The sequence below is a fragment of the Ochlerotatus camptorhynchus genome, unplaced genomic scaffold (assembly GCF_037179485.1).
Source record: "Ochlerotatus camptorhynchus isolate MF236.1 unplaced genomic scaffold, CSIRO-AGI_Acam_v1.1 ptg000062l, whole genome shotgun sequence".
NCBI classification, from domain to species: Eukaryota; Metazoa; Arthropoda; class Insecta; order Diptera; family Culicidae; genus Ochlerotatus; species Ochlerotatus camptorhynchus.
The window spans coordinates 1785544-1812634 of NW_027040552.1; the positions used below are offsets into that span (position 1 = coordinate 1785544).

Genomic DNA, 27091 nt, shown 5'->3' on the forward strand with positions numbered 1-27091 from the left:
GTTGAAACCCACTTTTCAATCAAATGTAAGGAACAAAAGTTATTAATGATTCAAGTCACTGATGTCTTATGATTATGCTCATTCAACTGTTCAGCAGGCAGCATTGGTGTTTCTGGTGAGAAGAATAGAGCACAAATATCATGGCTACTATGTCACACTGCAGAATACAGTGTTGCCTACAGAACAGCTGCTTGATCATGCCATAAGATTATCAATCTCTTAAACAATTAATAACTATTTAATTTGACATTTGACTGAAAAACGATATTCCGCAAAGTTGTAGCTTAGAAAAATTCTCATAAGAATAGTTATAGAACTTTTCGAAAAGGCAATATGGAAAATGGGTAGTAGACAATGAACAAAAAGTTTGGTTTTCCCATAGTAATTTCCATATAAACTTCAAATGGTTTGTGCCAAGTCAGTTTCTTACCAAATGAGTTTAAATTTTGGGAGGCTAATCAGGACCTGATTTGAAACCGTTTGAGCACTGTGGAGCGAAAATTTCAAATTTTGCATCAGTCTAATGAGCACTCATACATCTAATTTTCACTAGAAATCCTATACATGAGTGCGCATTGCAAGACAGCCTATATTACATGATATAAGCCATAGTCTGTACGGGGTATAACCATAGAGGTAACTCTAAGACCAGCAGGTCCCGAAGAAACGTGCTCAACTTTTTGGCTCAGCTCTAGTACTATATTCGGTCCCAATCTAATCGATGCACCCCTCGAAATATTGGAAAATCCACGAACCCCTCATTTTATCTGTCAAACTTTCATAGCGAATCAAATCGATTTGCTTGGGACCAATAGGCTAGTTAAGTAGTGAGCCAATTTTAAATCAATAGTTTCGTATTGATTGTTGGCATAACGGTGGAAAATTTGCATCTTTCTGGACAACTGAAATTTTCTGGGGGCAAGTTTTTATTGAAAATTTCTGGTGTAAGATTTTCAACAATTAACGGCGCCGGTGGTGTAGTGGTAAGCGTGATTACCTCTCACCCCAGCAGGCCTGGGTTCAATCCCAGTCGACGCCGCCGGGATGTTCTGAGGCATAACATCTCTGATCACGCCTTCCTTCGGATGGGAAGTAAAGCCGTTGGTCCCCGGTTCATGAGTTGATGGGTCTTTAGGTAGGGTCCAGGTGTGGGAGCTGCCTTCCTGGCACGACGGAAAAAACAAACCAAAGGAAAAAAATAAAAAAAAACCTATTCCTGTAACTTACAAGTACCAAGTATCATTATAACATCTAATGATTTAAAAACTCCGAAAAACATTTTTTTATAGCAAGTGAGTGGAAGCAATCCTGGTTAGGAGTAGTCGTTGTAACCGTTTGGTCACAAATTCATAGGTTTTTGTCATTTATGTTATATATTCAGAACCTTCACGTTTCTTGTGCAAGAACAGCAGTATACCACAGAAGTGATAGGGTTCTGTACCGCTGTGAAAATGTTGTGCCGTTACGTTATGTCCACCTTAGAGCTACAAACAACTATACAAAACAAGGATGACGGGATGACGGGATGAAGGAAAATTGGGAGAAAGAACGGCCATTGCCCGAAATCGGCCTTTTTCAATATCAGGCGTCCGTGTGCTAAGTCGCATTTAATTAGTTAAGTGCAGTGGTTGGTGTTTTTGAACGTGAATCAGGACCCCAGCCAATCGGGTCATCCAACCTTTCTTGTGGCTACGATAATGCACAGGGAGATTTGCTTTCTGTAAATTTTTAATGGCCCTTGGATTCGCAACATTGTTGATTTTTTGTCCCCTTTCGATCTCGGCGTTGTTTTCAGATTTGTAAAACAATTTTGGTTCATCGCAATTGAACACTTGCTCTAGACAATACTGAACACATTTAATTTCCTTTTTGATCAACGATCAAATGGCATCGATTTCCGGCCTCTACACGTTGTCTGCTTTCCGAAAATATCCATATTGTAGGGTATTTTATAGTTTTCTTGAACAATGGGGCCATATTGGATTTCAAAATGGCATCTGGCATCGGTTTCCGGCCTCTACACGTCATCCCTTTTCCGGTTCCTGTTCTCACATTGCACAGCAACATCTTATATGGACAAGCTTTCGAAACATAACATATTAAGGAAGTTCATGTGCACACTAACGCCGCGTAACGAGAGAGTTCTGAAATAATATGACCACCATCCGAAAGGAATTGGTTACTTGATCAACTTTGCTGAAGGCAGTAACTTTGTATATGGTCAAGTTCTCGCGATACAGTTTATACAGGAAGTTCAAATGCACACTAGCGCTGCGTAGTGAGAGAGTTCTGAACTAATATGGATACCAATCAAAAAGGACATGGTCACCTGAACAACTTTGCTGAAGACACCAACTTTCTGTATGGCCAAGATCATGAAATATTCTACGTTGGACCCAAGTTCCATATATTATAGCACCCGTCGAAAGTAACATAAAAGTGAAGCGCCTCTAGCGGCATAGTTCGAAATTAAAGCTGAATCCAATAACACAGGCTTGTTGGTCTAACCTAGTACAGCAACTTTGTCGAAGACAGTATAGCTTTACATATTGAAACAAATGAAATAATCCACCACAGCCCCTATTAGTGAAAATATCATAAGCTGTGGGTATCCTTATTCACGGATATCCCGGCTATAAGGGTCCGGCAATAAGGGATACCGGCAATAAGAAATCAGACAAAACTGTAAGCATTTTGGTAAAGTTTGGTTGAATCGGTTACATTGACCACAACTTTGTGTATGGAATGACCCTTGTTATTTTTTAAACGTTTAAACGGAATTTAGCGTCCTTTTTTGCCTATAGTGCGCTGGAGGCGCATTTATAGGGTACTCTACTTTCCTCAACGAAGACGCTCGATCCTTAACAACAATAGCTCGCCAAATCAGTACGCGCTCCTATTCAATGATAACATTTTCTAATACCTTTCAGTTTCTACAACAACGTGGAAGAGAACAGCACAGCCATCTTCATGCATAAATCAATTCAATACTTTGCCGCGTTCTGGTTGAACTTTGCTGCCTACTTCCTTGGACTTCCCGCTCTTCTACTCATCCTTCTGCTAACGCCCCAATCGGAGCTATCAATCCACCGTTACGTACTAGCGATGTTCTCTTACCTCACACTCATTCACGGCATCCAAAAGTTCGTGGAAAGCACACTGGCAACGACTACTGCCATCAGAAAAATCGACGTCCTCAGAAATAACATTCAGGTTGCTTAGAGCTACTATGCCCTCAAGGTAACACTATTCTAAAAACGCTCTATCTTTAACAGGAACTACAAATCATAGAAGAAACTCCTCGCCCTACGTCGCTGACCAATTCCGACATTGGCGTCTCGGTTACCTTCAAGGACGTGATCTACCGAGTGGCAAACCGGAAGTTGCTCAAAATTTCCAAACTCAACATCCAAGCTGGGGAGACGGTAGCCATCTTCGGGACCGGGAGCAAACTCATCATTCCGTTACTGTGTCGCGTCTTTTCACCCAACCAAGGCGCAGTAAACTTGAACCAAATCGACATAAGCCAGCTGAGCATCGTACAGGTGATGGAACAAGTCGGTGTCGTCCCGGCCGATCCCAGAGCCGGTGGCATCAGCGTGGGAACGTTCCTCAATCCGGATGGAAAACTCCGATCCGAACAGGTAAACGATGTGCTGATCGAGGTCAAGCTGTTCGAAAGCGTAGCAAAACTTCCGAACAAAATCGACGACATGATCGATAGCCTGACGGTGGCCGACAGGCAGCTGTTGTGTTTGGCGCGGTGCTATCTCCGGAAACCAGCGGTAAGGAAGGACATTTTTTTGCCAATAATGGGTAGATGATGAATGCGAACGATTTTTTTTTTAGCTTCTACTGGTGGAACAGATTCATCCGGAAATTATCGACGTTGTCAGTATGGCCCTGAAGAAGAAGTTTGCCGAGCAGACAGTAATCGTCATCGCGTCGCACGAAGTACAGTACAAGAACATCTGCGAGAGGTTAATCAATCTGGATAGTCTGTAAAGCGCGCGTGTGTGTGTGTGGACAAATTTCGGATGGTAGTGATGAAGCGACCAACTTTTTTTTTTTCTAAAGTTGAATACTTTATTTATGTTCAAGGAAAAAGAACCACAAATCGTTTACAAATAAATAAAAACAGTGAAATATATATGTATTCATGTATATCACGAATAGTGTGTTATTTTTTCTTCATTTTTTGTATTTTACTTCTTTTTTTTTGGTATTTTTTTTTTGTCTCCAAACATTACTCGGATCTGATTTGAGTGTTTCCGGTCACAATGTATTATTTTTTTTTATCTTTTTTTGTGTCTTTTTCTTTGACTTGGAAAATATTACTATTAAGCAGCAAAATTGTATATATGTACGTTGTATATATAATATGTATTGTATATATTAGCATACCTTTGTTTTTTTTAATGCATTTTTCAATATATTTGAGTATGTCTCTAATACAAAGTCCTGCAGAAATTTGACTCGCTTTTAAATAGTGTCAACTAAGAAATACCCTGATGATATAATAAGTAAAGGACTACCGATCATATTGGTTTTTTTTTCTGTTCGTTCATTACAAGTTTTTTTTTTTGTTTGTAAGTGTGTTTTACCTTTTGCTTATTTGGTTTTGGTTTCCATTTTGTGAAAATCTACCGTCGAAAGACGACATGCGCACTACATCCAAAAAACAGATGGATTTTTGAACATTCTACCAAACGCGAGGAATATAAAACAGGGGGAGAACACTTTCGAAGGAGAAATTCTGAAGTTCAGGTCGGGTCGTTGAAATGTGGACAACTGAGATTTGAGCCATTTTGGAGAGGTGCAAAACTTGCCTAAGTCCATATTGAAAAATAGTTATTTATTACCGTTGAACTCGTATTTATATACTTGAATGAAGACTCAACGAAGTTCTGAATTGTTATATTCTCAAAAGCTTCTATTGATATGCTTTGGCATAAACATGCATTTATAATTTCAAAGTGCGAATAAATTGCGGATAAATCATGGGCAATTGATAATATAACTCATCCCTAAGAAGGCAACCCTGTAATGAGAATAGCTTCGTCTTTAATTCAGAACACGCGAAGAAACTCATAACTGCTGCTGTTGCTAACTATATAGCATTTGCATCTTATACTGGAGACTTATCAATCGACGAATTGGATACAACTACAATCTTTAGAGAACCGACAATGGCAGTTTTTTTTTGCATGCTGATGAAGTTATGAGCATCAACTGGAACTGATCTATTGACAACGGCGTTAGGCCATTCGCAATGCTGAGTTTCAAAATTGTTTCAAACTACTCGACAGTTCTAAAACGTTAAACTGTAAAAAAATTAAACTGCAACACGCACAGTTTTAACTGGTGTTTGGAATTCATCCCTACATATGTGTGCGTGTGTAAATTTTGTTTGCTTCGGTGATTCGTAATCCAGTATCAGGTAACGAGTTCGAACCACAAGGAGAGGTCCCAGACGGTTCTGCTGTCGAAACATGTAAAGAAAGTATGATTATTTATGGAGATCGCTGATCACCTGATGGTCTTTGAAACAATTTCTGAGCAACCTTATATCGATTCGTGGGTGAGCATCTGAGAGTCATGATTTAAATTTTTGGGCAGTTGGAGCACTTCAGGCTAATACTAAATCAACCTGAAGACATGAGAACATCCTGAGAAGTTTTTGGAGATCTCTGATCACCTGGACGCCTTTGGAATATTTTCTGAGTCACCTGGTATCATGAGAGAATATCTGGGAGATGTGATTTGAATAGTTGGATATGTAGTTTGAGATCTTCATCAGAATAGTACCTGATCAACCTGATCCAGAGGACTTTATAGACATCTTAAAACACATGGAACAATTTCTGAGCTGCCTGGTATCATACGAAACGATATTTGAGAGATGTGATTTAGATTGTTGGATATTTTCAGAATGATAGCTGATCATCCTGAAGTCTTCAAAGGATATCTAAATGACTTCATGGAGATTTTAGAACACCTGAAGGTCATTAGAATAATTTCTAAGTAGCTTGGTGTCATGAGAGAATATCTTCTTGATGTAAAAGACGCAAGCGCTTTCATGAAATTCTGTGAAGATTCATAGATTTCTATGAAGTTCTATAATGTACTATGAAATTCTCAGAACTACTATGATGTTCCCCGAAATTTAATGAAATTGCTCTCACTTCTTTGAAATTACCTACTTCAATGCTACTCTCTGAAACTTTAAAAAAAATACAATTTCCATACAGTTTACTGTTCTCTATGAAGTTCGCCGGTTTTTTGACGTAGGACTACGTCTTTAATTTCTATACTGGGGGTCACATTAAAAAAAAATCAAAATTCAGACATGTAACGAAAAACCCCAAACACGGACGTAACGATAGAGCGCAAAACAAACACACGACACATTGCGCATGCTCACATGAGCAAGCTCACCGCTCGGTTGACCGCTCACTATTCCACCAATGAATGGAAGGGAGTAGAAAAGCAGCGGTAATAAAAACGCTTGCCAAATCGTTTTCTTCGTCTAGGTACGCTACTCTTCCCACCGATGTTGGGAATACCAACCCAGTCCCGGTGAAGCGGACGAAAAAGAGGAAGAAAAATCAAGGACAGTCCGATGGTACGAGCGGACGCGATGATTTTACCGCGACGAACGCCAGCGACATCGGTGATTTCGGCGACGCCGTCGAAAATTCTGCCGGCCCGAGTGCGGCGAAAGTCAAGCTTCCTCCACTGGTGGTGAAGCAAGTACCGCTCAACACGCTGATTGCCGATCTCTCATCGCTGGGCGTTGCAGCTGAGTTTAAGCTCGGCAGGATCGGCACCAAGGTGATGCTCCGTACGAAAGCGGAGTACGACGTGGCCGTGAAATATCTGAAGGATACCAAGGCGGAATTCTTCACGCACGACATCCCCGGTGAGAAGCCCTTCAAGGTAGTCATCAGGGGTCTACCAAACTTCGACCCCAAGATGGTCAAAGCCGAAATCAACCGGTACAAGCTAGCCCCAATCGCTGTCTTCCGAATGACAAGGAGAGATGAAAACGTGAAGACGTACCCGGATTGTCTTTTCCTGGTGCACTTCCAGAAAGGGACGGTGACGCTCAATGCGCTGCAAGCCATCCGATCGATCTACTCCATCATCGTACGGTGGGAGCCATACCGTGGCGGTCATCGTGACGTAACGCAGTGTCAGAGGTGCCTCAATTTGAGACACGGTACCCGCAACTGCAACATCAAGCCACGCTGCAGCAACTGCGCTCAAGAACACGCCACTTCCAACTGCCCTGCGGATGGAGCCGTGGCGTTAAAATGCGCTAACTGTGGTGGTGCACATCAAGGCTCTGACAGACAGTGCTCCAAACGCGAGGACTTCAAACGCATCCGAAAGCTGGCGTCAAGCAACAATCAACCAGGACGAAAGAAGGACAAAACCCCATCATTCAGGACGGAGCATTTTCCGCCTCTTCGTGCTCCCCAGCAAAGGCAAGTGAATTCGCGGGTGCAACCCGCCCCCCCTCAAGAAGCTTCCGGTGATTCTGCTGGCCAAAGCTCTCCATCCTCCCCTGGATTCTGGAGACAACCAACAGCGCAAAACAACAACCCCGATCTGTTCTCAGCGGATGAACTTATGGAAATTTTCGTCAACATGTCCGGTGCTCTTCGTAAGTGCCGCAATAAGCCCGAACAGATCCAATTGCTCGGTAAGTTCATCATCCAGTATGGCGTCTAAACCGCTAACTATCGTCACCTGGAATGCTTGCTCTGTAAGAGCAAAAAATATTGAGTTTGCCGCCTTCCTCCGCAAGCACAGCATCGACGTGGGCCTTCTAACCGAGACCCATCTAAAGTCCGGCGACAGCTTCTGGTTGCCTGACCACAACATTATTCGGCTTGATCGCACCAGCTCCAGGGGGGGGGGGGGGGTGGTGTTGCGGTCGTCGTCAAGAAAGGAATAAAATACCACACTCTGTCCCATATCCGCACCTCTATCATCGAGGCCCTTGGTGTGGAGGTGAAGTCGTCGACTGGATACGTCCAGTTCATCGCTGTCTACTGCCCTCGACAGTGTGCCGCCAGCAGTGGACTAGCGGCTAAATTCAAGAAGGACCTGTCCACCATCACCCGTACCGGTTCCCGCTTCGTAGTTGGAGGAGATCTGAATGCTCGCCATGAGGCCTGGCGGAACTACCAGCAGAACCAGAACGGTCGTCTCCTGTTCGACCACTCACAGCATGGGCTGTACTCCGTTTGGTTTTCGGATGAACCAACATTCATCTCACCGGCGGGCAACCCATCGACGCTAGACCTGTTCCTGACAAATATCGGCTTGTCCAAGCCGGTAGCCTTGAACGAACTCAGCTCCGACCACCAACAGGTGGTGGCTGAACTGGGCTGCAACGTGGCTCCTGCTTCAAACCTGCACAAGGACTACCATCGCGTAAACTGGGCCCAGTTTGGACGCGTGGTAGACAGGCACATCATCGACAACCCGCCGCTTGACACCGTGGAGGACATCGACCGAGCGTTGGAGGGACTCCACCAAGCCATAACCGTGGCTGACGAGGCGTGCGTCCGACGAGTTTATTGCCATTGCTTCCCACACCCAACTTTTGATTCGCCTGAGGAATGTTCGTAGACGCCAGTTTCAGAGGACCAGAGATCTGGGCAAAAAACGTGAAATGGCTGTATCTAAGTCCACGTCCATGGCCTTGTTAGACGTTGAAAAGGCGTTTGACAATGTTTGGCATGACGGACTTGTGTACAAGCTTTGTAACTTCAACTTCCCATTACATCTGGTTAAAATCACCCGTAGCTATCTTCAGCAAAAGTCGTTTAAGGTATCATTGAATGGTTGTCTTTCAGACACGTTTTCCATCCCAGCAGGAGTCCCGCAAGGCAGTCTGCTGGGCCCCTTGCTTTACAGCATTTACGCTTCCGACATTTCTCCCCTTGGAGACGGTTGCGTGTTTTTCCTGTTCGCAGATGATACCGCAATAGCCGTCAAAGGAAGGATGCCTCGCGAAATAACTAACAAACTTCAATGATGCCTTAACGCCTTTGCTGATTATGCCACCACGTGGAAAATTAAAATCAATCCTTCCAAAACACAAGCGATCATGTTCCTCCATTGGCAATCGCCCAAACTAAAACCGGCTCCATCTTGTACTGTAATCATGGATGGCACAAGGGTTGAGTAGTCCGCCGAAGTAACCTATCTCGGGATGTTGTTCGATGAAAAGCTCCTCTTCCGTTCGCATGTGGAGAAAACTGTAGTTAAGTGTTCTGCCTTGGTTAGATGTCTGTATCCGCTGATTTGCCGCAGATCCCGCCTCTCAAAGGTGAACAAACTGGCCGTCTACAAACAAATCATAGCACCTGCGATCCTCTACGCAGCTCCGGTGTGGGAATCATGTACACAGACTCACAGGAACAAAATTCAGGTCACTCAGAATAGAGTGCTGAGGATGGTACTTGATCGTCCTTTCGACACTAGAATAACAAATTTACACGAAGAGGCATTGCCAAAAAAAATAGATTTGCACAAAAATGTAATTTATCAGAACATGCTTTGATAAGCAATTTGTATATAGTAGATTAGGTGTATATAGTAGTTGTAGGTTAGTTGTAGTTGTAAATAGTAGTTATAAGTAGTCTTTTTTTTCCAATTCAAATCAAACTAATCCCACTAAGGTGATCATACTTTAAAAACAGGCCTGATAGCACTAGGAACTGTAAATAATAATTAAAATCTCAAATATACTAAAGTTGAAAAGACGCATCTGTGTCACTTGAAAATTCATACATGTAAACCACACAAACACAAGAAATAAAGATCATTTAAAGTCAAAAAAAAAAAACAGCTGTGCAAGTTTACTTTTGAAACCTGAACTGTCGGCGTGATTCGTTGTACTCCTCTGCTAATTTTCACCATTATTGGAGATTGTAGTGCAATTTATATCGACAATCGTGTAGTGAAAAATGTGTCAATTTTGTTCTACGAAGACAATCGGGAGGATGAACAGGAGGAGCTGCATAATATTTCTCTAATGCGCAGAAACATTCGCGACACTTAAAATCCGCACTCGTTGTCATACAATGATTACGTACTAGTTTGTCATTGCTGATTCTAATTTAAACCTTGCGTGAAATTCTTCAGGCTGAATAGGGAAGCGATTCTCTTCCTGGTGAATCTGGCCAAAGACGATTTAAAAAAAGACTTACAGGAATACGGCTGTGTCATTTATTCTGAAAATATGTGGATCTCTTCGATTCCTGACAACTAGAAGTTACCAACAATGGCCCTTATTACAAATGTCACTTCGTGGTGAAGTGACAGTTTTAAACTCATGGTGAAGTGATTCCCATTTGATTTACACGGCAATCACTTCACCATGAGTGACAAGTGGTCACTTCACTTCGTTTTCACTGTAAAGTGACACTCGCAGTCCAATGTGTCGGTAATGACATGCACCAAGGTATGAGCCAGTCTACGATTTCGGTTATTTTGGCAGAGTTTCTCTGTCCAGTAAGCTCTGTCCACCATGGATCAAATCAGAAATGACTGAGAAACGGAATGCTAAAAGAACCTTTTATGCAAATAGTGACATCCCCGGTATCACTCAAGTAATCCATACTACACACTTAGAAATACCTAATTTTACACGTGACGGAATACATCTTTGACATAAAGGATGGGACGTAAACAATCATGTCATGTAAAATTAAATGCTCCGAGACTGAAAAGTTCGTTACTCGATGAAAAGTTCGTTTGATTGAGCTGAATTCGCGTCTCTTATGACTCAACTTTATGTCAAAATTGACGCTCGTATATGTCAGTCTCAGAGCACCTAAAATTACATGATTTTTTCTAAGTGTGTATTGCTAATATTATTTTTGTATTACTTTTAAAGCTTGTGATCCGATTCGTCGAAGCCAGATATCTTGGATCCTAACATGACGCTTTCATCTGGAGCATTTGCTCATTGAGAAAAAATGATGTGTTTACGATTGTAATTGATCTATCATTTGGATTATCGTTCGGGTATGGCATTTTTGTATTAGGGTTGTTATGCAAAGACTCTTCAGGAGTCACTTTTATGAGTTACATGCACACTTAAAAAAATTCATGTAGATTTAGGTGCTCTGAGACTGACATATACGAGCGTCATTTTTGACATAAAATTGAGTCGCAATAGACGCAAAACTCAGCTCAATCAAACGTACTTTTCGTCGATTACCGAACTTTTCAGTCTCGGAGCACTTAATTTTACATGACATGTTTATTTACGTCTCATCCTTTATGTCAAAGATGGATTCCGTCACGTGTAAAATTAGGTATTTCTAAGTGTGTGATGAATGATTTCGATATCGACGAATCCGCTATGCCGCTTTAACCTATTGATGTTCACCATCCTTCCTTAATTATGTCGCTACCTGTTCTACTTGACTGGTCATCTCACCCAGCTTGCAACGTGGATGATAGAGCAGGGCTTCTAGACTTCAAAAAAAAAATTGATTATGTCTCATTACTGCAGCATCTTTTTGATCAAGACTGGGCCGATGTGTTTGAATGCATTGATGTTGATGAGATAACTGTGTTCAACATTAGTTGGAATCAAATGTTCCTCTCAAAAGACGACCAATTTCCCCAGCTTGGAGTACTCCTCAGCTTAAAGTGCTGAAGCGTGAGCGTAACGCAGTCCAGAACAGCTGACACGAAGCGTGACTACAAGCGTGCCAGTGTCGGTTACATTAAACTTAACAGTGCCTTGTACAAATCACACGTCCTCAGAGTTCAGTGGAATTTGCGGCGTAACCCCCGACATTTTTGGAGCTTTGTCAACAGCAAAAGGAAAGATTCGAGTATACCGTCCAACATGCTAATCGATGGGAATGTGTCCACTTCTCTTAGCGAAACGTGGGAGATGTTTGCTAAACACTTTGTATCTTCTTGTCTTCGATAAAAATATGACAAGTGACGCTGAAGCTGAATCTGCTGCCTCTGATACGCCTAGTGACTTAGTGGAACTGAACACATTCGAAGTAACTCGGGATATGATACTTTCAGCAGCAAGGAGACTGAAAACCTCACGCTCTCCTGGTTCAGATGGAATTCCGGCAGTGGTGTTCTGCCGTTGCTCAGCTGCCTTAGCAGAACCTTGACATCATTATGCAAGGAAAATTCCCAACGTTGTGGAAGCAGTCGTACACCCAACCGGGGGATGTAAGATTCGCTTACAATTATGAGGGATTCATGATCAGAGGATGTTAGTGGAGACCGCATGAACCGAGGATGCGATATACCTAGCTGCGGTCCAAAGCAAGAAAATTGGAGACCGAAAAATGTAGAGTGTATTAGTGGGGTAAATTAGTTATGTCGAAAAAAATAGGAGACAGATTGCCGACTGGACTTGAACCACGAACGTTGCGATTATCAGACCTGTGCTTTCTCCTCTGCTCTCTCCATGCTTCTGAATATAGAAAGCCTAAAAGCAAAGATGAAGCGCTCATTTTCTCGCATACTCGCCTTCGTATGCTTTTTCTGCTGGAGAGATTCTAGGCAAGTGTGTGCGTCGTTCTACAATGTTCTACAATGTGCGTCGTTCTACAAGCTTACTGGTATAGTCGAAAGCGTAGATAGAACACGAAATAAAAAAGACAAAAAACCATTACATCGCCTGCATGGTCAATTTCTAACATTCGTTGCGATGTTCATGAACAGAGGATGATAGGAAACGGAACTAACATTATTGTAATAGATTTTTGGTTTGCGTGTATATGTTTCCTGTTTTCAAAGCTGGCAATAAACGGGATATATTAAGAACTATCGAGCTATCACCAGTCTTTCGGCAGCGTCCAAACTGTTTGAGATCATCTTGACCGAATTTGTCCTGAATCGCTCGAAGAACTACATTTCAACTGACCAGCATGGATTTATTCCCGGTAGATCGGTAGCTACTAAGCTTTTGGATTTCACCCTCGATTTCACCAGTACATGCATCACCGCGATGGAGGATAACGCACGAGTCGACGTCATATATACTGATCTGAAAGCCGCATTCGACAAAATCGACCAGAAGGTTTTGTTATGCAAGCTTTCCCGACTTGGAGCATCTGAGCAACTTAGGTCGTGGTTACATTCCTACTTGACTAGACGAACTCTTCGAGTACGACTAGGATCTTGTGTCTCTTCTACGTTTACCAGCACCTCTGGAGTACCTCAAGGAAGTAACCTGAGTCCACTTTTGTTTACGTTATTCTTCAACGATGTAGCAGCTTTGTTGGGAGTTAAATGCAAGCTCGTTTATGCAGAACGTCATAGTTGAGGATTGTGATCGTCTTCAAGCTCTGCTAGATTTGTTTGTGGATTGGTGCCGTCGAAATAAGCTCATCATCAGCGTTCCAAAGTGTGCAGTGATGACGTTTCACCACTCTAAGAGTTCAATCCTTTACGACTACTGCATTGACAATGTAACGCTTCGCAGAGTAGAACGAATGACTGATCTTGGTGTTCTTTTGGACCCAAGGTTGACCTTCAAACTTCACTATTCCTCGATCATCTCTAAGGCGAATCGTCAACTGGGATTTATTTCGAAGATTGCACGAGATTTCAAAGACCCCCACTGCTTGAAGGCACTATATTGCTCTTTAGTTCGGCCCATGCTTGAGAATGCATCTGAGGTCTGGTCTCCATATGAGCTAGTGTGGAATCTCCGAATAGAACGTGTTCAGAAAAGATTTTTGAGGTTGGCTTTGCGCAGCCTGCCGTGGCGCGATCCAATGAATTTACCACCCTATGCAGACCGATGCATGCTATTGGACCTGGACACAGAAGAAAAATGCAACAAGCCTTATTTGTAGCGAAACTTTTAAATGGCGATGTGGACTGCCCTCAACTGCTTTCACAATTAAGCTTCCGTGTTCCTCAAAGGATGTTGCGGCAATCATCCTTACTACAACCAAGATTCCATCGGACTGCATATGGAAACCATGAGCCAATGCCTGCGATAATTCGGGCATTCTCCGCTGTGGAAGAAGCATTTGAATTCGGAGAAACATCGAATCAATTTCGAAACCGATTAAGAAGATTGCGATTATTTTTGTAATCTGTTTATCCGTTGTTTTTTTGTGTATTATCTAAGTTTTATTCATTAAGACAACTTCTGTCAGATGAATTACAATAAAAAAAATAAAAAAAGTTCATACGTACATAGGGTAGAGCGCTACTTCGTCGTAATCGCCCATTTCCGTTCTATCGATCAGAAAAGATCAATAATATCAATTACTTCACCGTGCACAAATCAAAAATAGGTTTGTTCCGATGCGTTAGTTCATTAGCTACAACATAAATCCTGTTAGAGCGCATTGTATGAATATTTACGCTCATTGTTCTCTAAACAAAAGAAGCGCTCCTAGCGAATCCCCTTTTTCTACGTTTATCCGTAGGACGAAGAAAATCTAATGGCGTTTCAATGCGTTTGGACAGAATTGAAACTCGTAGAACGAAATTAGAATCAATAAGCAATATTAGATTTTAAACAATATCTCAACAATTTGTGACTCTTTATCAAATCTAACGGTACGTATGGAAAGGTGAATAAATTTAGAAGTCATCTTTGACAGAAATATTCCATTTTTAGTTAAAACTCGTTCAGAAAAGAGAGGTAAACTGCGCGTTGTGCTTAGTAGGACGGAAATTAGATCAAAAGCCCTATCGCCGATATATGGACTAACAACTTTTGCAACGACAGTTATTTATTCAAAATTCATAAAAATCCCCAGTCCTGAATTTCAGTTGGTTTTTGAGTCCTATTAATTTGTGAAAATTAGGATTTCGCATTTTGGCTCCATTATAAATGTAGACGACGAATTAGCTTAAGTTCCACAAGGTCCTTGTGTTCGATGATGCCGATAGTCAATATATTTTACCCAATTCACTTTCTTAGGACATGATTGGTAAGGCAAATTTCAAACTAAGACCCATATACTCCATTATTCACATTTCAGCATCCCCCGACCAATACGCGACAACAGCAAAAAGAAACCGTCAAACGTACGTACACCCGTGAAACGCCGACATTGAACAACAAAACAGGTATCATATTTACCATTGTGGATTTTGCTTTTTTTCTTTTTCTTTTTCTCTTTTTGGTTATCTCCTATGAAACACACTCACTCGGGTAGTTTGCATCTATAGTTACACTACACTCTGCTTTTGTTTAGTTTAAACTACAATTTTGCATCAATTTTTTTTGGTTGCATTTGCTTTTCATATTTTGTTCTTTTTTTTTCTTTTTTTCTGGGGGTAAATTGAAATACAATATAGTTTAGTAGTTGTAGTGAACCGCTCAAGTTTCTTCACCCATATTGTTTGCTTCTTCTCTGTGTCTTTTTTTTTAATTTTACTTTCCTTCGCCGTCAGTTTTGTAAACTGGAACCGCTCAACACAATATAATAATTGTTAATAATCATAATAATTGATCTATATAGTACTGTAAATTTAAAACTCTTGCTCGTTACTTTTTTTTGTTTACAATTGTTTCAAAAAATAGTTCTTGTTTTAATATTTCTCGTAATTCCTTCTAAAAATTGTAATGTTTACATTTTTTTTGGTTGTAAATATTGTGCAAAAAATTAACACTAGTAGTTTTTTGTATTTAACTCTCAATATTGAGATGATTTTGAATGGATAGGAGTTTATGTTGTTGAATAAATATTAAGTATCTTTTTTGTTGTTTTTTTGTTCATTTTTTTTTGTGTTAATATATGTGTACAACGCCAAAAATTATTATCATGGTTGTTTACCTTTTCTCCAGCGCGATTTCCCACTCTTACCCTCGCTTTCACTGTGTGTTAGAATAGATAAAAGTACTATGCAAGGAGTTTTCTCTCGGATGTTTACCTTAATTTTGCTCTTTCTGTGATATGTGACTTTACTTTAATTTTTCTTTTTTTTTTAAACCTTATAAATACTTCTACTGATGGTACCCGGGGTAGCCATCCTGTCGACTGTTGTTGTATTCTGTTACTAGTTGACAAATACGATTTGATTAGGTGTCTTCAACTCTCTATCTGCTTCAAGATGACACAGGAAAGATTTTTGCTTTGTGTAAGTGTGTATTATACGTGTGTGTGTGTCAATGCGTTTGTGTCAGTATGTGGGGTTTGTTTGTTGTCGAGATCTTCAAACGGTAGTTAGTAGAAGTAGTATAATTGATTCACATACAGTTAAATATGTGCTAGAAAATACATTCAAGAACATGTATCGTTACAGATTAAGAAATAGATAATATTTATCCGAAAAACGATTCTCATAAGGCTTGAATTTTGGTTTTCTATATCGTTTTTCTTTCTCTTCCTTTTCATGTGTTTTGTTGTCATCGTTTAAAAATGTTCTAAAATTATATAAATATGAAACGAAATCTGTTGTTTTGGCCAAAAATGTAAAATATAGTATAAATATTGTCTGACTTTTTTGACCCACTTTTGAGTTTAATATTCGGCTGGTCGCTTAAATATGTGATTTGAGTAAGTAGCAAGACGTTGATCTTTTCTTTTTTTTTGTACTAAACCTACACCGGAAATTCATTCAGGGGATCGCTTGACAGTTGGACAAAAATCAATGTGATGGAACTATTCGCAGTTTGATTGATTGCACCAAGCGTGGGTTGCTTCGTTTTTCTTTCTTTGCTTTTCGCCTTTTTTCGCGTACAAAGTAGAGATGATTGGACGTTTAAAACGCTTCAACTAAAAACTAGAACGTGGCAAAAGTGCGCGAAATATCAATATAACATGATTTTTGTAGTCGTCTAAATTTAGTTTTTTTTTCTTTTGTGTAAGCTCTCTTTGATTACTCTATATAAGAATTTGTCGTTTAAAAATTGCAAAATTGGCTTCTGACCGTCACGCAATGTATACAAATGATTATAGGTAAAGTTTGATCAAACTGGCTCGCCGAGAACTGTTTGCGATTTTCTTAGATTTCGAGTTTCTCCTTTTAACATTTTTAGAAAATCAAAACAAAAATCAAAATAACACTGATGATATAAAATATTTCACAACCATTTATGGTCTAAATGTGTTTGTTTTTCTTCAATTGTTTTACAGTATAGGGAAATGTAGAAATGTCACACTCCACCTTAACGTTTCCCAAGCAAAGAGCTTTCGTTTAGTTTTTTTTTAAGAACTATGTTTTATTGTTGGGCATATAGAACATATACTTACAGCGGGAATAGTCAGTTCGTTTTCTGAATAACGCAGTTGCCACAAACGGTTCGGTTTCATTATTTGGTTGGGTATTTCTGTATAAATACACTTTTCCTATCGAACTCCAATTGGTAAACATTCAGAAGAAATATGTAGTGAGTATATCAATTTTTCTTTAATTTGCTGTTTCTGTTTTGTCGTTTACAGTTTGTTTATTTATCTTGCAGGAAACCATTCGTGGAAAACATGTGTGTTTTAATTCGCTTGAGTGTGTAAGTGTCTGTGTGAATAAGAAATTCAGCGCTGCATGTAAATATATATAATTGTAAAAAAATAATCAATTTCTGCCAACATTTCTTATCCGATACTGCGATATAAGAGTGTTAGTGTTTAGTTCCTTTTTGTTTGTTTATGTTCTGCCTTTACTACCTTTTCCCATCGTTGGATTAAAGCAACACTAGTTCTATGGATGTAAATGTCGAATAGTAAACGTTAGTCAACTTGTTCTTTTCTTTGAGAAAATAATTTGTAGTAAAATTTTATCAATAAAATATTGCTTTCCTGGTTTTATATTCCAATTTAGGTAGTCTGATCATTTTTATTTTTTTTTTATTTGCAAGGTTGAATTTGTAGATACTATAAATTTTTATTACTTTGAGAGTGGCTCAATATTTACGATTTTACTTTAAATGCTACATCAACATGTTTAAACATCTCTATGATTTTTCCTTTCATCGATTGTTTGATTAATTTGTGTGTATGTGTGTATTTTCCTAATTTTAAAACCTTTGCGCCAAAACGTATCCCTTTCTGCTGAGCACATACCACATGTCAATTAGATTGGTTTGTTTAGTTCTTGGTTTTTTTTTGTTGGAGTTTGAATATTTATTACTCAGTTCGTGACCATCTTAAAAACCGCTATTAACTGTATATAATATTTTGTAAAACTTTGATTACAACTTTTTTTTTGCTTAAAATACGCATACTACTGGCTTTAGTCTATATTTGAGTGATTAGCCGGAAAGTGGAATATGGATCAGTTTGGTTAAGTAATGAAAAGGAAACTGCAAGGGAAAAAAAAGCTGTGATTAAAATAAGGTATTGTAAAGTTCTATAAAATTGGGAGCACTGGAAGCGAGTTGCCAGATTTAAGCCATTAAAGAATAAAGAAAACTGAAACAAGCATAACACACTGCAACGCATAGAATCAAATAATGCTGTTAGCAGTTTGAGTAAAGGCCCAAACGCAATGTGGGCGGAAGCGGAATGGAAACGGAAAGTTTGACAGTTGTCACAAATGACATCAAGATGCCTAACCGAAGTCGATTTGATTCTAACTAGTTTTCAATCCGCCAAGTAGGCTTACTCAGATCGGGATTTTCCGCTGCCGTTCCGCTTCCCCTACTATTGCGCTTGGGCCTTAAGTGACAATGTTAAATGTTACGGTATTCGGGCTTTTATTATCGTGCGGATTTATTGTGTCGCCAGCACTAAATTAAAGTTCGGAAGTCTGACTTCCGACTTCCGAATCAACTTTCGACTCTTACGGAATTCATTACTTTAAGATTATTGATACTTTCGACAACTGTTTTGCAATGCTACCAATCGCATCGGAAGTCCTTTCATCAGCGACATACAGATAACTGTTATCTATTGTTGTCTTTATTATAGACGCTTTCAGCCGTAGGCTGGATCGTCTATATTTTTTATCTAAATGCACAATAAACCCATAACCTTTTGCGAAAGCAGTAAACATGCCCATCCCCAATAGATTGATGCAAATTTCGAAAGTTTTGCTCCACAATGCTCTTAAGGCCCACGCACATTAGTCAGCTAAATCTATTGTCTAACTGTCAAATTTACGTCAACGCAACGAAAACGGAGCTAATGTGGGTGGGCATCTTTAGCGGTGGTTTGATCTAGATCCAAATTTATGTCACATTTGAACCAGCTAAAATTAAAAAGATCAAGCCAAAATATATCAAACTGTGTTGATCTATTTAAAACGTCAAAACCCGAGTCAAAACCAACTCACACCCTGATTTCGTGGTCAGCCATTTTTTAATCTCGTGCGCATTCGTACACGGTTTTTATCCGTCAATTACCGTGAAATTGACCTCCAATGGCTGTCTCCGGGATTGATGTGCGGCTTTAACAATAAGCCTGCTCGTCCTCCTGCTCCTCGTGCTTCCCAGTGAAATAATAATAAAAACCTGTATTTATTGAAATTTGTCTGGTACTAGGGGAAGGACAGGTCCAAGTATCAGCATCAATATCGATGGTGAAAATATTAAATATTTAAATATGTAATGTGTAATATTTGCGAATCTTATACTTAGTCTGACAGTTTTGTTTTGTTTTTGACTATTTTTGGTTTGAAGTGTACATTTGACATTCTTTTAATAAAAAATGGATTTCACACCAGATGCAAGTCATTCTTTGATGATCTTGCTGGCCACCGCCACCAAAATCCGGTCCTTGTTCTAAAAATTTCGGCATTATTTGTTAGCTGATCTCAGTGCAAATAATCGGTCGCACTTCTGTCCCAGAAAATAGTCATTAATTTCCACAAATTCTTCATCGTCTGCGAAGCAATGTGCTGTCCTCTGATGGAACGGGAATCGACTGACTACGCCTCCCCTGTAAACGGAGTCCCAGAGTGATGGTGCCGTGGTCGTATTACACTCGATTTGCCATGAGCCTGCAACTGGCAAATTTGCTGCAGGGGGAACGTCCAGTACCGTTTTTATCATGAAAAGTCAAAGTCGAAATCGATCAGAGCTATCGAAAACAAAAATCTAGGCAAAAATGAAAGCTGCAGTAAACATAAACAACAACGTGAAACGTCATTGAGTGTATGTGTTAAAGTTACACTGTTATTTTTTTTACTTAGAAGCTGTCCGCTTGACAGTTAATATCATTAATATTTATACTAAAAAATATAATAATTACCAATTTGAGCAATTTTTACACCAAATATTACTGCAGATCAAGTTGTACTTCCCCTAGGTCTGGTATGTTGTTGCGTGTTGGGTTTTGGCCCTAGTCAGAAACTTGACAATTCCCTGGGGGTACCCGGAACATACCAGAATGTGGCCAATGTGGATCTGGACACTATATTTGACTTAAACTGATATTGTTTTTCAATTTCTGTGAGATTTTATGTGTCAAATCACAGGGTTTGGACCATATCAGAAACTAGTCACTTCCCTAGGGGTTCCTGAAAGATGCCTGGAAGTAAGAAAAGTGGTCCTGGGCACATTATTTGACTTCCATTGATCTTGGTTTTGAAATCTAATGTGATTTGTTATGCGGAGCATGATGGGTTTTGGATTAAATCAGAAACTGGCTATTTCCTTGGAGTTGCCCGGAATATACCCGATAGGGGTCAACATGATTCTGTGTATTATATTTGACTACCATTGATATTGCTTTTGAAATCTAATGTGATTTGATGTGTCACATGATGAGTTTTGGACCAAGTCAGAAACTGACCACTTCCCTGGGAGTTTCCATAACTTGCCCGAAAAATCCTGCAGAATAGAAGCGTCCGGATGTTTCCCTTGTGATCCTTTCGCAGCTACGAAAACAGGGCCGGCAGCAACAGCAGCACCAATGTCAACAACAGTCGAAACGCGGAACGCCCACGTTTCTTAGAAAATCGAGTTTGTTTTGCAGAAAAAAACCCCAACAACGAAACAAAACAAAACAAAATCTCGAGTGCGACAGCTGTCAAACTAGTTTGGAACAGTGCTTGGCTTGATCCAAATTCAGTTCAAAATATAGAGAATTATACTGGTTTAAAAAAATTACATTTTAGAACTAGTCTAAAACAAAATATAGACCACCAGTGCAAGGGCTCGGTCTGGGTCTGTTTCAAAATTTTAGACCAAACCAACCAATTGGATCGCCGCTAAAGATGCCCTAACGGTTCCAAATAGGGCCCTGCTCATCTTCCCTTGCTCATTCTAATGACATGTAATTTAGTGTGGTAAAATCAAACTATTTGTTTATTACCAACTTCTTGAAGTGATTTCTTGAAAGCATGACGTTCGTTTTTTTCTCGGAGTTGTTCGCGATTATCCGTTTCAAAAGGAAGCCCTGCGAGAACTGCATGTACTGACTGTGATTTGCCGCTGACATACGGTTTCGAAAACGAATAGGAACCTCCATTGGAACCAAAATATTCCATTGTATTCGCGTCAAGAAATTGCAAGTTGCCGGACCTGATACTTGACAACCGTCACTCGGATCCAGCAATTGACTACAACCGAGTATCTTTTATCCCAAGCCGGAGGATCACTACAATTGGACACTTCAAACTGGTTCTGCATAGGACGGGACTAGTTTATTTTGATCCCCATCAAGCGAACCGTCTTTGATTGGAACTACAATGCAATGCTATGCTTCCTGTGGATTCATTTGGACTAACTTGGTGAGATCGTATCTGATTTGATCTAACTAAACTAAATTTACATGATTCTCATAAATTTGACACATTCTTAACGCAGTTTTCTCCACGCATCCCATTTTGTGTGTGTTTGAAATCATCATTGAACACCAAATGGATTGTCTGCACATTTTTGAGCATGTGATGGAACATTACTATAAATCATATATGTTAAAACATTATATTATATACTAAGTTGGGGGGTCAGCCGACATTTGTTGACTGGACGAGGGTTCGTGGATTTGCCAGTCCCTTGTCACGTGATTACAGATGGCCATCTGGTCGTTTTGTCCAAAGGTCTTCAATGACGCTGATTCACCCTGCTGCAACAAACCATCAGGCAGAACTTGACAACCGGTAAAGTATCTGCAGACATTGGTAATCCTTGCACTGATGGTGGGTTCCATTCACATCACATCACAACTTCTTGAAGTCATTTCTGGAAAGCATCCTGTAAAATAATTCCATAATTTTTCTTGTCAAAATTTGATTGTTGACACAAAAATAAACAATGTATGGTAGGTATCCGCACCAGATAATTTCGTCGGAGCCTCCAATTCACCCTTATTGCCATGGTCCGCACCGGAGCAACGGAAGATGCCAACATCACGACGACGACCGGGTGGTTCGTTTCCCAAGCACGCTTTCGTCGCTGTTGTTGCTGCTGCCGCCTCTGACGGTTACTTTTGCTTGGCGAATCGTATGGACTGGCGGCGCCACAAACGCAGCTGCTACTACTGGACGGATCGTGCTGAAGTGTTCTTTCCGGTCCTCAGCATCACCATCCAATACCACCAGCAGTATTGATCTTTTGTATCACAATTGTCTTCGGCCCTTATTACCGATGTCACTTCACGGTGAAGTGATTCCCATTTGATTTATACGGCAATCACTTCACCGTGAGTGACACCCATAATAAGGGCCTTCTAGTAGTAATAAAGCTCCTGTTGTTGATTGACCAGACTGATGCACGTTCCGTCCGTTACCCTTAGATATAGACTGGTGGAAAGAATATTCATCTCTCTGCTGGAGATATCGTCATCTATACCAATCACATCATCATGCAACCGAGGACAAATATCATCATCCAGCATCTCGTCGGGATCCATGAACGAATCATGCATGTGGACATGCTAATCGTCATCTTCACCATCGAAAGGCTGTGCGACAACGTGGACAGTCCCGTCTGGCTGGAGCAGATAGTCGTATCAACGTAGCACTTCTACGGATTGGTTTCGAACGGTTCGCAGGGACGATTTTGGCAAAATTGAACTGCGACGATTTGTTTTCCTGCGTCTCCAGCAGCTCCTGGATGGTGATCCGAGTTTTGAGATTCTTGTCCAACAGCGAAAGCAACACGTACTCCAATTCTTCGTTGATTTCGTGCAGAATGATCAGTTCGAATTGCAGGATTTCCTCATCGTCCCGAAGAACATCAACACGTACAGCGTCACACCGAGAGCCCACATTTCGAACGTCGCCGATCTGAAGTCAATCAGCTTCATATGTAAATTGTGATCGATGATAACGTTCTCATCTTTAATGTCCCGGTGCAGAATGTTCATCGAGTGCAGGAAAGCAATCGCATTAGAAATCAGTCGAAAGATCAAGCAACCCAGCTTCTCCGTCATCACGATAAACTCGAACAGATCCATCCCGGAGCAGTGGATTTCCATCACAACCTGGAAGAACTTGTCGTTCTCGATCCAATCGAACATGTTGACAATGTTCGGTTGCTTCACGCGCGTCATCATAAACTGCGGCACGATCTTCTCCTTCAGTATTAACTTTGATATCCCCAGCAACCTATCCGGTAGCTCAGCTTCACATACCCGTACGCGCCCTTCCCGATGTTCCTCACCAGCGTGTAATATTTGCTGTACTCTCCGTGGATCAAATCTTCATCGCACTGTGACATACCTACGAGAGTCGGAAATGGGCCGATCCGAGTGCTTGGTGGCCTACCCAAGCGAACTGTCTACCGTGCTGGCCACACGTAATCGTCAGATTCTGATGCCTGTCCTCATCCTCAAGGTTATTGTACGATGATTTCGGATCCCGGCTTACCCAGATGCAGTAGACCTTCCTCCCTCAGAAAAGCGTCTGATTCGAAATGGTGTTGTACAGTATGTCGATCACGTTGCCATAGTAGTGAATCGCTTTCCCGACGTACTTCCCATTCGAATACATCGACCTGCGTGGTCCATACGGAATCGGAAGCGTTGCAACGGCCGAATGTTCTTCTTCTTCTTTCCTTTATTTAACGTCGGTCTCTGTTGCGCAATCTAGTGCCAATCACCGACGGACATCGATTGTAATCCATTGACGGTAATTGAATGTGCAGGAAGGCAGCTTCCACACCTGCGTAAGAAATCGCACCCATTCAAACACACATGGGCCGGGACCAACGGCTTTAGTTCCCTTCCGAAGGAAGACGTGATCAGAGATTTTTATGCTTCAGAAAAATCCCACCGACCTCGGCTGGGATTGAACCCAGACCATTTTCTTCGACAGATCGTACGGTTTGACAAACCAAAACAAAACAGTTGAACTGTCAAAATACCGGGTTGCCAAACATACATTATTCGTAGGATGGACTCTACTCTTTGCACGCTGTTTTGGTAATTGGGGTACAGGGCAACAGGATTCTAGCACAGACCGGACGAGGAACAGGCAGTAGAACTATTTTAAATACCAGATGTCCGTGAAACCTTTTGCAATCCTAAAGATTGAACACGAAAAAATCCGGACACGAAAATCTTTTGGGGTTTAAAAATGCATTTTATTTTTCATAGTTCAATGTAACAGCTATACATTAGTAGGTATTATGCAATGTTTCAGTCTTCCTTCTTACCGTAGGCCATTGCTCGAACTTTTCTTCGTACACGGCCCATCATCTTATGCACGAGCCCTGTTCTCGCTTGTTTGGCTGCCAAATTCAATGTCCGCATGAAATACGACGTGACAGCTCATACAAGCTACTTTCAAATTCGTGCCCAAGGCGCCATATTTAAAATACGTTAAACACTACCGACATCTACTCATCCGATCGCGTCATACCATGAGCTAGGACACGAACCCACGTATAATTTATATTGCCTTGGTTTGCGTCTCACCTTGTTTGAAAGATCTGATCGCCCGTTTGAAAGTTCGAATCGCTCGTTTGTCAATTCGAAGTGTGGGCAAACGAAATGCTCCTGTGGCATGTCGGTTCGTCGGTGGTTCCACCCTGTTTCTTCAGTATGTGCTTCATAATTTACCAGAATTCCTCAATTGGCGTTAGTCCCGGAGTATTGGCCGGATTTACCTCCTTGGGCACAACTGTGACGCCATTTTTGCTGTACCACTGTTTGGTGGAATTTGAGTAGTGGCAGCTTTCCAAGTCCGGCCAGAATAGGCAATCCGCCTCATGCTGCTCCAGAAAAGGTAGTAGTTTCTTTCGTAGGCACTCCTCCTGGTAAATTTGCTGGTTCATGGTCCCAGAAGTAACGAAAGTTTCCCTTTTCAGCCCACAACTGCAGATTACTTTCCAGACAAGGAACTTTTTGGGGAATTTCGACTTCTTTTTGATTTTACTTTCTTCCCAGGAATTTGATCGAAATCTGCCAGGAGCAGATAGACCAGGATTTTTGTTTCGAGCGTGCGCGATCGAATCGCGACGTGCTTGCTCCGGTGAAGTTATGATGTAAACAAATGAACTTATCCTGACAACCAATGCCTACAGTGATTCTATACACGTTTTACCTCAAATCCTTTTAGGTTCTAGAGAACGTTACTTACTGAACACTGAGCTGTATTTACAATCATGTGATTAAGATGGCACTAATTGGCAAAAGCGTTGAGTTGATGATGGAGAAAATAGCAGTCATCGATTTGGATCCGGAAGTAGATTTTCAGATCGCCTGCGTACGACAGTCGTGGACCATCGATGAAATAGAACAGACAAATCAACGGACCAAGGTGCAACCATAGAGGTAACTGTCAGCTGACGATCATATAGGTAAGATGAGAACCATTGTTTGTTCCAAGTCTATCCAGTTTGGTGATCGCTGAAGGATGATTCAACTTATTGAAGGCGGCTGATAATTCACTGTAGAATTTTTTTTCAATCGTGTTTTTTTAGGCTCAAATGTCTTAAGGGACTCTACGGAGCCGAGAAACATAACAATAATTTGATAAAATTCACTATTTCAAAGGGCTTGTTCTTGTTCTTCCTAGGAGGCGACATAGCATAGGATTCTGCTTTCATTTATGCCCGCATTGCTTGGCTGCTTCCTCGTTCCGTTTTTGCTGTTGCTTCCATTCTACTACGGGTTTTTTTTTAACTCTCCTCATTCCGGTACTTAATAACACGCTGCTGTTTCCGAGCTTCGTCCGTGAGCGTCTTATTCTTATTGTATCGGTTTCATCGTTGTTGTTATGCAAGGGTTCACCTCCAGTCATCACACCTGCGTATGTTGTACTGTTCTATTCTTCTGTATCCTGTTTTTACTTTTTGTCTTATAGCTTTCCTGTCTGCTTCCTGAATTGCAGCAGGAGCCTGTATTTTGCGAAAAAAAGCTGGCAACACTGTTATAAGTTGGGAGTGGAGAATTATCGGTCCTGAATTAAATAAAAATTATAGACGTTAAATACGCAAGAAAAAAGTGAAAATGGTGACAGTAATTGGACAAAATATAGTGCACAATAAAAACAAGGAGTGGCATGTGAGAATTGTGAAAATATGATTTAAAATGCAAATGAAAATTTTGGTGATGGGAGTACCATTATGGCATCATACGGCCGAAGAGCGAAAAAAGCGGCAAGAAGGAGAAACTTCGTCCGTAGCAGAAAACGAGGCATTTGAGGCGAATTGGATTGAACCTATAGCGAAAAATAGGGAGAAAACCTGCTGGTTGGTTGTCATATGAGGCGTATTGGCAGATAAGTACATAGTATAAGAATAATGAAGAATATTATCTTAAAGTATAAGAATATTAAATGAAAAGTGCAAAAATTCCTTTCGTTGTATCGGTTAAGCTCACATGGTGTCAATGAGGCTTTCAGTTTAAAGCTTTAGACAGCATGGACAACAACCTATTTTTAGGTCAAATGGTTGATCTAATAAACTTGCACGAAAAATTAAGTCAACTCAAATGATGATAAGAATAGATTGGGTATGCCGGGAATTTAGGATGCAATGCAAACTTGAAGATATTAGAAAATGTAGAGTTATTGTGTTAAAAAAGTGTTGTTAAAAATATATTAATCAGTCAAATTTTAGAGGCAATGGTTCATGAATGAGTTCAGGGTGCTACAAATCTTCTGGGTTGCACATCAGACACAAACGTTGGGTGAGAGGTGGGTAATATGATGGGGAACTTGAAGATTGAAAGAGCATTACACGGATAAGAAGAGTCACTTAGAAGGGATGATTGCTGATCTTGAG

At 40.7% G+C, this 27091-nt stretch overlaps 1 protein-coding gene and 1 pseudogene across 4 annotated transcripts in view; one reads left to right on the plus strand and one right to left on the minus strand.

Annotated features, from left to right (window-relative positions):
• Positions 1 to 27091, plus strand: part of LOC135717644 (ATP-binding cassette sub-family C member 11-like) — a 70862-nt gene that overhangs the window by 17172 nt on the left and 26599 nt on the right. For 3 of the 4 annotated variants that reach the window (XM_065239805.1, XM_065239803.1, XM_065239806.1), the window contains 3 exons: positions 2931 to 3213; positions 3276 to 3785; positions 3850 to 4175. In XM_065239805.1, coding sequence (XP_065095877.1) covers positions 2931 to 3213; positions 3276 to 3785; positions 3850 to 4005 — 949 coding nt within the window. In that variant the 3' untranslated portion in view covers positions 4006 to 4175. Of the gene's footprint in view, positions 1 to 2930; positions 3214 to 3275; positions 3786 to 3849; positions 4176 to 27091 lie in introns of those variants that run through there. The other variant, XM_065239804.1, reaches the window with a different exon arrangement.
• Positions 22097 to 25138, minus strand: LOC135717598 (uncharacterized; annotated as a pseudogene).